At 38.7% G+C, this 14170-nt stretch overlaps 1 protein-coding gene across 1 annotated transcript in view; it reads right to left on the bottom strand.

The window, feature by feature from the left end:
- Window positions 1-13895, bottom strand: part of ETNK1 (ethanolamine kinase 1) — a 66985-nt gene extending 53090 nt beyond the window's left edge. Inside the window, exon 1 of the mRNA XM_006866947.1 lies at window positions 13543-13895. Coding sequence (XP_006867009.1) covers window positions 13543-13698 — 156 coding nt within the window. The 5' untranslated portion in view covers window positions 13699-13895. The remainder of the gene's footprint in view (window positions 1-13542) is intronic.
- Between the last annotated feature and the right edge of the window lie 275 nt (window positions 13896-14170).

Below are 14170 nucleotides of genomic sequence, written 5' to 3'. Positions count from 1 at the left end.
TAGTTTCGAACCGCTGACCTTAAGGTTCACAGCTCTATTCGTAACCACTATGCTACCAGAGCTCCTTATATACACACAGAAAAAGAAATAACATATATAATTCTGTAAGTCTACTAATGTATTCTCAACAGCTGTTATTACTGTCTAGTGGACAAAATTTGATTCTTGAGAAGCAAAATAAAGACCTTAGATAGTATAATGATTTGTGACTCTGCAAAGCTCAACTCTACTCAACAAAATCCTAATTGTAGTATTTCATTTCACATTAGAAATTTAATTTTATATTAGAGACAATGAAAAAAAGTCAAAAAATGGTAGCATAGACCATAGATGATACTCAATAAATATTTGTCGATTTACAGAATTATTTTAAAGTACTGTGGTAATTATCAATTTTTAGGATGAGAAAACTATGGCCCACATAAATTCCTATGTCTCCTCAAAAGAGCAATGGCTGAATCAAGTGTCATGATTCTTGATCTGTTTTGAGGATAACAAGACCACCCTCAGGTTGACAGGAAGTAAAAAGTAGTTAAGTGAAACTTAGAAATAACAGATCCAATCCCTGGGGAGTTAGCTAATTGGGTCAAAAAAAAAAGTGCAAAGTAATAGAAAATCAACTAAATGCACAATTCTCTAACTATTGCTAGTCACGCTGCCTAAACGTAAAGGAAAAGGCAATATGGGGAAGGAAGGTTGTGCCAACCCCAGATTTCAGCAGGTCTGCATAACCTAAGACCTCTAACCTTAGCTAACTTCAGGTACTAGCCTCACGTCAGTTACAGAAGAAAAAGGCAGACAGTACACCTCTAAAATCTCTTGTCACCAGAAGGTTGTTCAAGTGGCAGGGGACAAAAAATGACAGGGCACTTCTGATAACAGTAGTATAAGAAAGTATTTCGTTTTGCAGATATCACTAGCTCCCTGAAAATGGTTAGTTAGAATGCTTAGGTTTGCAACAGTCTCCTTTATCTGAATACCACATTACGGTTAATGCAAGGCTCATAGCTCACAAATGAAGAGACCCCTAACACAAAACCCTAACAGTACTGCCTAACCTGGTAGAATACTAGAAAGTTTGTTTATCCTGAGAAACGTTATCATCCTGTTCGCCTCTGCATGCTAAATGAAGGGGTTTTCATACTGCATACAGACCATGCCAGACTTACGATGAATGGGACATTGTCACTCTATATGTCCTTCAACCAAGTTATATAAAATACAGTGACAAAGGGGACTCCTTCTACAAGGTGTCCAGTGGCACAGTGGGTAGGCATTGTGCTGCTAAATGCTAGATCAGTAGTTCAAATCCATCAGCCACAGAAGAGGAGCTTTCTGTTCCTGGAAAGGTTTACAGCCTCAAAAATCCTGCAGTCGCTGTAAGTCAGAATTGACTTAATGGCAAGGGGAATTTTGACATGAGCCTGCCATTATTACCAATACAAAAATCTGTTCAGTATACTGTATCAGATATACTAGCCTCAGACTTCCTTTAGGGTATTATGAATGCAATAAGAAAATTAAAACACCTCAAAAGAAAGAGGAAAACTTAAAGAGAAGGCAAATCTACTTGTCCCAAACAAGTGGAAGTTTTCATTTGTTATGGAAAAACAGGATGAATACAGCAGACACTGATGGAGTTGAAGTCAAAGATGTTAAAAGAGATTAGTAAATCAATGAGAAAACATACTCATTCCCAGAACTGAAAAGTGCCAAATGTATTTTGCTTTATTTACTTGAACTTGGGAAAATTTTTGAAAATTAGAAGGCAAAGATGACATTGAAGAGTCTGCTACCAAAGTGAGGGGAGGAGGAGGTTACTCAGGCAACAGACTGTAGTTGTATAGTGCCATCAAGTCAGTTCCAACTCATAGCAACCATGGATAGGGTTTCTGAGGAACACATGGTAGATCTGACCCACTTGATAGCATGGACCTACTGACCTAAACAAAATGAAGTCAGTTTAGCTGTTAGGTCTTGAAGTTAGTTAAGGATAGGCAAAGTTAAAATGTTTAAGAAGGATTCTTACCTGTTTGTTCCCCTTTCCCAAAAGAGATTGTTCCTTTTTCCAGAGAGATGGAATGTTTGAGAAGGGCATTGCCTTATTATTCCTCCCCGCTCCCCCAAAGATACTATCTTGATATTAAAATAGATTACATGTACGTTCAAACATAACTTACCCTATATAATGTGCCTTCTCTTCATAATGGGCAGGATGGTCTTGAGAAGCTATTCTCAACCATCCTGAAGACTGCTGGCTTTCTGTTAATAAAGCTTGGATTGGATCTCTCACCACCTCTGTGACTGACTACAGTGACAGGCAGTAATCCCTCGTTTTGGTTTGGCAACACATTGATGTTGCAGTTCAAATTGACCTTGCTGTTCAAGGTTTACATCCTACAGCACCAAATCAGGACTTATCCTACAGTGCCACACCAGACAACCGATTAACCATGAAGAAAACTAACTAGGAGTCCAGCACTTTGGCTTAACTATCCATAGCAGCTAGGGGCCCAGTCATATGAACACATATGGGTAAAACAGAGAGAAGTTGAAGATGAAACCTTTTTGAATATCCTGACACCAAAGCCAGATAAATGTACTATGATTAGAAAATTTAAATGTGAAACACTAAAGGGAGCAACAGTTAAACTGAAAGGTTTGGAGATGTACTATTGACAGGGAAATTTGGATACAAATTGAAAGTTTGCAACAGATGTTATGTAAAGTGATTGTGTTGCCTTTACCAGAAAATATTATTGAGACAATGAGAAATCTTCCCCAAGTTAAGTACTGGAAAACAGAAGACATGCACCTATAGAATTCCCAAACCTACTAAAGTTGTTATTTGAAGCAACAGCAAACAGCTCATGGGAAAGAGACAACAATGATATGTTGAAAGCTGCAGTGATATCAATTAAATTTAGTCACCTTAGGATCCTGAATCACAACCCAAAACCTCTTTCAATATGTGACAGTCTTGTAACTTGGTAAGTGCCATTAAGTCAATTCCAACCCATAGCGACCCTGTATAGGATTTCCAAGAAGTAAATGGTGAACTAGAACCGCCAATCTTGAGGTTCAAACAGCTCTGCAGTACAGCGCATTAACCCACAGCACCACACCAGGGCTTACAACGGTTGTTGTTGTTGTAGGTGCCATCGAGTCGGTACCAAATAATAGCGACCTTATTCACAGCAGAACGAAATACTGCCTGATCCTGGGCCAACCTCACTACCGTTACCACGCTTGAGTACATAGATGCTGCCACAGGGCCAATCCATCTCATTGGGGGTCTTCCTCTTTTTCTCTGACACTCCACCTTACCAAACATGATATCCATCTCCAGCAACTGGTCCCTCCTGACAACATGTCCAAAGCATGAGAGACGAAGTTCTCCCCCAGAACTCCTTGGCCTCCAAGGAGCACTCTGGCTGAACTTCTTCCAAAACAGATCCATTGGTTCTTTTGGCAGCCCGTGGCACTTTCAATATTCTCCCCTAATAGCATAACTCAAAAGCATCAATTCTTCTATGGTCTTCCTTAGTCACATGCATATGAGGTGACTGAAAATACCATGGCTTGGGTCAGGCACACCTTAATCCTCAAGCTGACACCTTTGCTCTTCAACACTTTAAAAAGGTCTTGTGCAGCAGATTTGCCCAATGCAATACGTCGCTTGATTGCTTGACTGCTGCTTCCATAAGGGTTGATATATGATCCAAGAATGAAGTCCCTGACAACTTCAATCTTTTCTCCATTGATAAGAATGTTGTTTATTGGTCCAGTGGTGAGGATTTTTGTTTTCTTTACATTGACATGCAATCCATACCCAAGGCTGTGATCTTTGATCTGCATTAGTAAATGTTTTAAGTCCTCTTCACTTTCAGCAAGCAAGGTTGTACCATCTGCATATCGCAGGTTGTTAATGAGTCTTCCTCCAATTCTGATGCCATGTTTTTGTTCATACAATCCAGCTTCTTGGATTATTTGCTTAGCATACAGGTTGATTAAGTATGGTAAAAGAATATAACCCTGTCACACACCTTTTTTAATCTTAATCCATTCAGTGTTCCCATGTTCTGTTCGAATAACTGCTTCTTGTTCCAAGTACATATTCCTCATGAGCACAATTAAGTCTTCCGGAATATTCATACTTCACAATGTTGTCCATAGCTTGTCATGATCCACACAATTAAAAGCCTTTGCGTAGTCAATAAAGCACAGGTAAACATCTTTCTGACATTCTCTGCTTTCAGCCAAAATGCATCAGACATCAGCAATTATATCCCTCATTCCACAGCCTCTTCTGAATCTGGTTTGAACCTCTGAAAGTTCTCTGTTAATGTATGATTGTAGCCATTTCTGTATTACCTTTAGCAAAACTTCACTCGTTTGGGATATCAAAGAGATTGTCCGATGATTTCTGCATTCCGTTGGTCACCTCTCTTTGGAATGGGTACAAATATGGATCTCTTCCAATCAGTCAGCCAGATAGTTGTCTTCCAAATTTCTTGGCAGAAATGAGTGAGTGCCGCCTCACTTTCTTGAAAGATTTCCATTTTTACTCCATCAATTCCTGGTGCCCTGTTCTTTGCCAATTCCTTCAATGCACTTTGGACATCCTCCTTCAGTATCACTGGCTCTTGATCATATACTACCTCTTGAAATGGTTGAACATTAACCATTTCCTTTTGGTAGAGTGACTCTGTGTATTCCTTCCATATTCTCTTGATGCTTTCTGCATCATTCAATAATTTGCCCAGAGAATCTTTCAATAACTAAAGTCATGGCATAAATATTTACTTCAGTTCCCCTAGCCTGAGAATGCTGAGCATGTTCTTCCTTTCTGGTTTTCTGACTCCATATCTTTGCATATTTTGTTATAATATTTGGCTTTATCTTCTCGAGCTAACCTTTGAAATTTTCTGTTTAGCTCTTGGACCTCCTCATTTCTTCCATTTGGTTTTGCATCTCTACGCTGGAAAGCAAGTTTCAGTGTCTCTTCTGACATCCATTTTGACCTTTTCCTTCTTTCTTGTCTTCTCAATGACTTCCCACAACTCTTCTGGTCTTCAGTCTTTAAGTGTTTTATGTATCAAATCTGTTCTTCAGATGATCTTTAAATTCAGGTGGGATATATTCAAGGTCATATTTTGGCGCTCACGGACTTGTTTTCATTTTTTTCAGCTTCAGTTTGAATTTGCATATGAGTAATTGATGATCTGCCCCGGCCTTGTTTAGACTGATGATATGGAGCTTTTCCATCTTCTCTTTCCGCAGATGTAGTCAATTTGATTTCTATGTATTCCATCTGGTGAGAGCCATGTGTATAGTCATCTCTTATGCTATCTATAGAAGGTATTTAAAATGAACAAATCACTAGTTTTGCAGAATTCTCTCATGCAATCTCCAGCATAATTTTTACCACCAAGGCCATTATTTTTCAACTATTGATCCTTCTTCTTTGTTCTCAACCTTTGCATTCCAATCACCAATAATGATCAATACATCTTGATTGCATGTTTGATCAATTTCAGATTGAAGAAGTTGGTAGAATTCTTCTAGTTCATCCTCACTGGCTTTAGTGGTTGTTTCATAAATTTGAATAATAGTGGTATTAACTGGGCTTCCCTATAAGCGCATGGATATTATCCTATCACAGACAGCGCTGTACCTCATGACTGATCTGGATATATTCTTTTTGACAATGAATGCAACACCATTCCTCTTCAATTTGTCATTTCCGGCATAGTAAACCATGTGGTTGTCAGATTCAAAATGGCCAATACCAGTCCATTTCAGCTCACTAATGCCTAAGATATTAATGTTTATGCATTCCATTTCATTTTTGACAAATTCCAGTTTTCACAAATTCAGAGTTCTAGCACCATCCTCTGAGCCTGCTTGGTCCGGTATTCTGTGTTATTACTGACGGAGCTACTCACTGCATGTCTACCTGATCCACCATCTTGTAAACCCTCAATAATATTCAATAATAGATTGGCTTATAATATAAAACAATACCACCCAAGAGTATTGAGCTCCTTTAAATAATCAATTATGTGAAACTATTCAGCCAGTACCCCTAAAGCACAACTGAGAAGATAAGGTGGGGCAGAAAAGCTAGAATGGAAACAGAATGAAAATATAGTCAGTGCCCAACTTACAATGGAGTTCCATTTCGATGAATCACTGTCAATTTTGACATACATCAAATAACTATTTTTATGTTTTCATTATTAATGCCTCTTATTTTTAATGTCTTCCTAAATCCAATCTTTGGATTTATCTGCAAATATCTGAGAATAACATCCGCACATTATATGTTCTAACAATGTAGCACATATTATTTACCTGTAATAAGATATACAAAAAAAGACATTCATTTGTTTCAATGTAAGTTGAATATACTGTAAATTGAGAATTACCTGTATGTTAGTTAAATGCTTTAAGGTCATTTTACAATAGATTATGTGAGCATGATATAGGTTAGTTTTACTAAAATGATGTATCGCCTTATTAAAACTTAGGGTGTGAAAAATTCCATTTTTGTTATCAATATTCTACTTTTAAAAGTTTTCTTTTTTATTACTTTCTGCTTCTCCCATACATAACTGACATAGCTATAGACAGAACAAAAAAGGATGCCACAGAATCAATACCAACCCAGGGCAACCCCATATGTGTCAGAACAGAACTGAGATCCAGAGGGTTTTCCATGCTAATTTTTCTGAACTAGATCTCCAAAACATTCTTCCAAGGCACAAACAGGCAGACACACACGTCCAACATTTGGTTCACAGCTGAGCGAGTTAATCCTCTGTCACCACTCAAGGTCTCCATTTCTTTCCAATATATGTTTTCTTAAATTTTGCTTTTTAAAATACTCTATCCTAGATATCCTTCCATGTACATAAAAGTCCATACCTCATTTCAGTATATGTAGTCCCAATTCCCAACTTATAATGTATTCAAGATATAACATCTGTTCTTGCAACCTTGTTGTGGTTTTATTTTTTTACATATGTTATTGCTAGTACTATGTACTACACCGTTGTTAAGTGCTATCAAGTCAGTTCTGATTCACATAAACCCTGTATAGAGTTTCTGAGGCTTCAAATCTTCACAGGCGCAGAAAAAGTCATCTTTCTCCTGTGGAAGCAACTGGTGGGGTTGAGCCACAGACCTTGTGGTCTGCTCTCTAGTACTTATCATATGGAGCTACCACATTCCCTAATATGTTCTATGTTGTCATTGTTAAGTATCACTGAATTGGTTCTGACTCATGATGACCCTGCACAGGATTTCTGAAGAGCAGCTGGTGGGTTTGAACTGCCAACCTTGTGATTAGCAGGTCAGTGATTATCCTAGAACCACACCACGACTCTTATACTATAGACAATGCTAAAATATATCTGTAAGTTTATTTATATGTAATGTTTCCAAGCTCTAAAGACAAAAAAAGATCAAATTTACAAAGACTGTTAATAAAAGGTAACATTAACTAAAAAAAATAATAATAATTAAATGTGGTATTCAACTTATGTCAGAACTAACTTACAACTGTGTCATCAGAACAGAATTCCACCATATGTTCGGGACTATAGATACTATTTTCTTAGAGGATTTAATTTGCAAAAACTTAGTACTTCAAGGTTTTGGGGTGTTGTTTTTTTTTTAATTTAATAAAGAAAAAAAATGTTATTGTGATTACCACTAGGTGGAGTGAGAGGGTTAGAACTAGGAAAGAAAATGGAAATGGTCTGAGTTTCTGGTAATATTTTTTTTTTTTTTTACCCTATTTGGGAGTTAAACAGGTTACAACAATTCATTTCATATGCATTTTTGTATTGCTTTAGCTCACAGTATTTAAAAGGGTACTAAAAACATTTATTTATAACCTATCTGATGCAAAAATATAAAATAACTAATTATAAGTTATATGTAAGTTATTTTATAGGTCTATATTACTTTTCTTTCTTACCCATAAAAATTACTTTTTAAATAATCTTCCCTCTTCTACAGGCAATTAACAAGTCCTATACATTTATTTCCTGAAATGGCAAATCTGTCCCTTATTTCCATCTCCAAGGCCACTGTTTTAATTTGGGGTCCATCACCTCTTGTCTGGACTAACACAGCCTCTTCTAAGTTAAGAATTTCTCAAACTCTTAAGAATGAAATCCACAAAAATATACTTATCATTTGATTTTGTATCTACATCAATTACGTAATCTAAAACCTGCTTCACAAAACAATATAGTTTGCAAGCCTCTCTAATCTATCCTATCAAATTTTAACTCATCTTTTTAAACTTTTTTAGTCTCAATTGACTATATTATTTTAATATCCTATTAGTGGATGGTGACACCAGCTTCAAATCTGCTATCCTAAATCATCGCTTATTCTCTAAATTCTAAACACTTCCCTCAACCATTGCACTCTCTATATTGTAGCATGTCGCTTCCCTGAAAAACACATATTAACCTCCAATGGCTTTCCATTAAGCCCTTTCCAATAAAATGCCAATTCCTTAAAGATTGACAAAACCTTCATATTTAATCCCATTCCCCAAAATTCTCTCCCACTGTTCTGTGAAAAATATTCAGTCTAGGCTCTATACCTTAATGAAAGTTTTATTTTCTTTGACACACCTCCCCCTTTATAGCTGATCAATTTATATCTTTCTTTCAAGCATCAGTGCCCCGTCCTGCATGAACCCTTACCTCCTATATTCAATCATTCCTATCTTGTGCTAAAGTTAGCATTCAAAGAAATCCTGCTAAAAATTTGTACTTCTAATACAAGTAAATAATGTAAGAATTCATGAATGTTAGGAGCTTACTTGTGTCAGTGCCCCTAAGTCATGAAACAACACACTTGGCTACTAACCAAAAGACTGAAGGTTCAGGTCCACTCAACAGTACCTGGATTGGGGGGCAGGGAATGGTAGTGGAAAGAGGCCTGGAAACCTCCTTGAGAAAAATCAACCATTGAAAATCCCATGGAGCCCACAAGATTATGGTCTTTAGTCACTCTTCAGGTCTGGAAATGAACTCACCTCCATGGTTCAATATTTCAGCTACACAACAGACAGGTCTCCAAGGGAACTGGCACTGGAAAATAAGCACTGGACTGCTCACCACAAGGTTGGTAGTTCAAACTCACCAATCGCTCCTAGGAAACCCTATACAGGGTCACTATGAGCTGGAACCAAATACACACACACAGAGAGAGAAACCATGACACTAAGGAGTTACACTCACCTTAGTAAAATCAACCATTGGAGATCAAGAGGGTAGCATTTACCCAAGGGCAAAATTCAGGATTAGAAAAGAATGAATATTAACAGGAAACACAGAAGATATGGGATAAGTGATTACAATCAACATGAGATGAAACAAAACATAAGTGAATTTTATATGAAACTGATCTGCTCTGAAACCATTACCAAATTCACAATAAAAAGAAAATCCTATGCTGTGCAGCTGTACTCTGACATACATGGGGTCATCATGAGTCAACTAGATACATTCCAAAAAGCTTAATACCCACTTTATATTTTACTACAAAATCTTTTAAGGGTTGTTGTTGCTCAGTGCCGTCGAGTCGGTTCTGACCCCTAGCGACTTGTATTGGGTTTCCAAGGAGCAGTTGGTGAGCTTAAGCCATTGACCTTGCAAACCAACTTTGAAGTGCAGTGCATTAAACCACAGCACAATAACAGGACTCCTTGTAAGGGTAGAAAAAAACAAATAATTAAACTTGTTAGAAGTCTATCTAAAATGAGATATATTCTTACATATATATGTAAGTTTTGCACAAAGACTATTTTTAGTATCACTTTGATTCCAAAAAAGTCTTTTTTGCTTATTTCCAGATTTTCTGATATGCTCTGCATGGTTCATTGGCAGGCATTATCACCTGGAAAAGTACGAGCATTACTATAATAAGCTCCTACAAGATGTTTGGCGCCCTGGTGGTGCTATAAGGTAAGACTGGACTGCTAACTACAGGTCGGCAGTTCAAACTCACCCACAGGTAGCAAACAAGGCTTTCTGCTCCAATAACAATTTGTTGATGATGATGTTCTTAAGTGCCTTAGAGTCAGTTATGACTCACAGAGACCCTGTAAAGAGTTTCCATGGAGCAGCTAGGGGGTTTGAATCATCAACAACCTTGCAACCAGGATTCCAATAGCTCAGAAACCCTACACAGGATCAGTGAGTCAAAACCAACTCAATGGCAGTGGGTTAAGGTATGTTTAAAACATATTTTAAATCACTTAAAAATTTTGGGAAAAAATGGACTATATTGATGTTACCTAATTATTTTTAAATTACGCTATAATTATGTTGACTACATGATAAACGGAGTGCTGGTGTGGCACTATAGGATAAGCACTGGACTGCTAACCACAAGGTTAATGGTTCAAACAACCCAGCCACTTACTGGAAACCCTATACAGGGTTGTTATGAGTCGAAATGACTCAACATCACTCAACAACAATATGATACTTTCGTCACTTTCTGAAATGTGAGGTATGAGCTTACTTTCTACTCAATGGAAATAAAACAAAGTCTCTAAAGAAAAATTGCCATTGAGATTTACTAGAGAAATCCTGAAGCATCACAGATATAGAGTCTGTGATGACTTAGGATGTGAGGAGTCAGATCTACTACGTGGAGATCTGTTTGGTAGATGTTTCAGCAGCTAAATCAAAAATTTTGCTTGCACATAGAGTAAATGTATTTCTAAAATAAAAACAATCCCATTAGGGTAAAATAAATTGTAGTATTTACCTTAACTTACAAGTAAGTCTATTAGAAATTTAGAATATGAGTTCAAAGGTCACAGTCAAAAATTGCTACATAAAGAAAAGCCAAGATTCATTTCCAACTAGTTATTTCCTAATAATAAAAAATTGATATAAATACATTTTGGACCCTTTTTACCCAAGTTTCACCTAAAAATGGGATAATTCCTACCTAATAGAGTTGTTTGGGGGACAAAATGATAAAACAGTATCTAATCTGGCATACAGTTTTACTATTCTGCAAACAAATACATCAAAGGAAACGGTCTTCAAAGCTTACAAATTGCTTTAAAAAGTAACATGGTTTGCCAGTAATAAAGTTTACCAAATAGAAAGACACTTAACATCAGCACCACCTTTAATTAATAAGATACCTGTTTAATAACTGACTGTCAGTGGCTCCGTAGGATAATCACTGCTCTGCGAACCACAAAGTCCTCGGCTTGAGCTCACCAATTGCTCCACAGGAGAAATATGAGGCTCTCTGCTCTTGCTAAAGTTTTTAAGCCTCGAAAACCCTACACAGGGTCACTATGAGCTGAAACCAATTCCATGGCAGTTAACAACAGAAAATAAATCATCTTAATAAATTTTAAAACCTTCTATTAAAAACTACAGTCCTGGTGTGGTGCTGTACAATAAAGCACTAAACTGATAACTACACAGTCAGAGGTTCCAATCCACCAACTGCTCCTTGGAAACCCTATACAAGGTCACTATGAGTTGAAATTGACTCAACAGCACTTAACAACAACATAAAGAACTCCAAGATGTTTTGGTGGCACTGTAGGCTAAGCACTGGACTTCATATCCCAAGACTTGTAGTCCAAACCCACTAGCAGCTCTGAGGGAGAAAGAAGCTTCCTGATACATTAAAGGTTTACAGCCCCAAAAACCCTATCTAGGGCAGCTCTGAGTCAAAATGGACTTTATTGGCAGTGTGTTTGGTTGATGATAAACTACAGATAAGTTAATAAATAATAAACTAAAGTAATAATGAGTTCCAATTTTGTTGACTTATTACCTTAATTAATAGATATGCATATAGATTTTTAAAATTAATTACACAGTAGAATCATTCTGTATTACTGTCCTATAATACTTTGAAAGTTTTGAAACTGTTTTCTAAAACACTTGGATCCTTTTAATCTTCTGATCTCTTCTAGGCAATAAAAACTGAAACTAACACTATAATAGCCCAAGTGTCAGAAACCTAGGACACTGTCCATGTTTTATTCATCTTTGTGTAAATAGTTTAGCAAAGAATCTAAGTTAACTGTTAAAGCAATAAAGTTTAATGAATACATTAATCAACAAAACAAGGCTAATATTTTGTCTATTTTAAGAATTGTTCTTACCTTATTGGTCAGATTTGAAATAAATTCCAAATATCTCAGTCTTTAAAATTACTTTTCTACATTGTTTGCAAGAGAAAAGGAGTTTTTGAACTTCAAAAGCTAAAAAGCAAACTAGTATTAAAAGTAAATTTCATACATAGTAAACGTTAACTTCTGAATATGAATTAGAAAGCTCTTACGTTGTGGGGATTTTTCTTTTCTACCAATTTTTCTTTTAAATCTATGAATCGTTTTGGGTGGCTCTATAGAATAAGCACTAAACTGCAAGGTCGGTTTGAATCTCAAGGTTTATGGTTCAAGCTCACCAACCGCTCCTTGAAAACCCTATATAGGATGTTATGAGAAGGAACCCACCCAATGGAACACAACCACCAGCCACATGAATAATATAAGGAGCCCTGGTTTTTGTTTTTTAAGTGCAGTCGAGTGGGTTTCGACTCATAACAACCGGGTATGGGGTTTCCAAGGAATGGCTGCTGAGTTTGAACAGCCGACCTTGGGGTTCAAACCGACCTTGCGGTCCAGCACCACACCAGGGCGCCTGGTAGCATAGTGGATTACAGGGCTGGGCTGTTAACAGCAAGGTCAGTAGTTCGAATCTACCAGTCCCTCCGCCCATAAAGATGTGCAGCCTTGGAAACCCTATACAGGGTCGCTATGAATCGGAACCCACTCGGTGGCCCACAACCACCACCATGAATAATAACAGTGGCTCATGAAAGGAAATCGTCACAGAAGCCACTGCTCATTCTAAAATCAGATATTAATTTTACTAATACCATTTTTTAAAATCTGAAATGATTCAAATAAAGTATGTGTGTAGTGCTTGCTGTCTAAAAAATCCAATCTAGCCCTGCATGGCCATGGTCATTAATCTTGAATCGAGTGCTCTCACCGACTGGAGGATTTGAACAAATAAAACGCAGGGTGAAGAATCAATGGGAGTAAACTACGGGGGAGGGGAGGGAAGGGATCGAAGAGGATTTGTGGAAAGAGGAGAGAAGGTTGCTTGGGCCTGTTAACGAAGACCCCCTCAAGGGGAGTAAACGGGGTTCATTTTGCTATTAGCCTGGACTGGGGAATGGGAAGAGAGGCAACTATCAGCAGGAATCTTCTCGGAGTGGAGAAGGGTGCGTCACTTACGTGGCGGCTTCGAGAAGCAGAAATATGGACCTCGGGGCAACATCAATATAGGACTGTGAAGGAAGGGGGAGTGACCTTCCCAACAAGCATGACGGACTAAATATTGGGTCTCTCCCACAGGTTGAGGGGTAAGATGTTCCCGTAGGTCTTCTCCAATCATGGAGGAGTACGGAGAAGGCGGGTTTGTAGTGGAAAACCCTGGGCTGATGTGTGGGCGTTACCTGCAGGGTCACCTCCTGGGGGTCCCAGTGTGGTCGCAGGTGTTGCAGGAGGCTCAAGGCCCCCTCCCGACAACGCTGCTCCTCCTGATCCTGAACCGTGACATTGAGCTTGGGCACCTCCGGGGAGCCAGGCGGGACGTGGATGTAATTGGCCATGGCCCAGGCGACGGCGGAGACTACCACAACGACGACGGCAACGGCGACCACGAAAACGGCGGGCGCCGACAGGCTGCTGGATCCTTCCGTCCCGGGGCGCCCTCACGAGAGGGCTAGGCCAGGCGCTCAGACTGGGGAGCGAGCTGTGGAAAAAAGCTGGAGCCGACACTCTCCCGAACCCGGGTCTGGACAGCAACTGAACTGAACCGGGGCAGCACACTGAGAAAATTCCTCTCCCTGTGCTCCACCACCGGCCGCCGCACAGCATGCCGGGACTGGCCTGACGCTAGCGTCACACGTGGGGCGGGGCGTCCGCTTGCGTCGGGAGCAAAGACTGAGTTTTAGCCCCCGGCACAATGGGCTAGCGCGTTTGCACTTGGTTACTCTCCCGTTACCTAGCATTCTGCCCTTTGCACTGCTAATGTGAAGAGCACAAGGCTCTTCCTGAAGAATGAGTCTGATCCGTGACTGA

Source organism: Chrysochloris asiatica, unplaced genomic scaffold (assembly GCF_000296735.1).
Source record: "Chrysochloris asiatica unplaced genomic scaffold, ChrAsi1.0 scaffold00098, whole genome shotgun sequence".
NCBI classification, from domain to species: Eukaryota; Metazoa; Chordata; class Mammalia; order Afrosoricida; family Chrysochloridae; genus Chrysochloris; species Chrysochloris asiatica.
The sequence above is the reverse complement of the archived record's forward strand: the minus strand, read 5'-3'. Positions and strand labels throughout refer to the sequence as shown.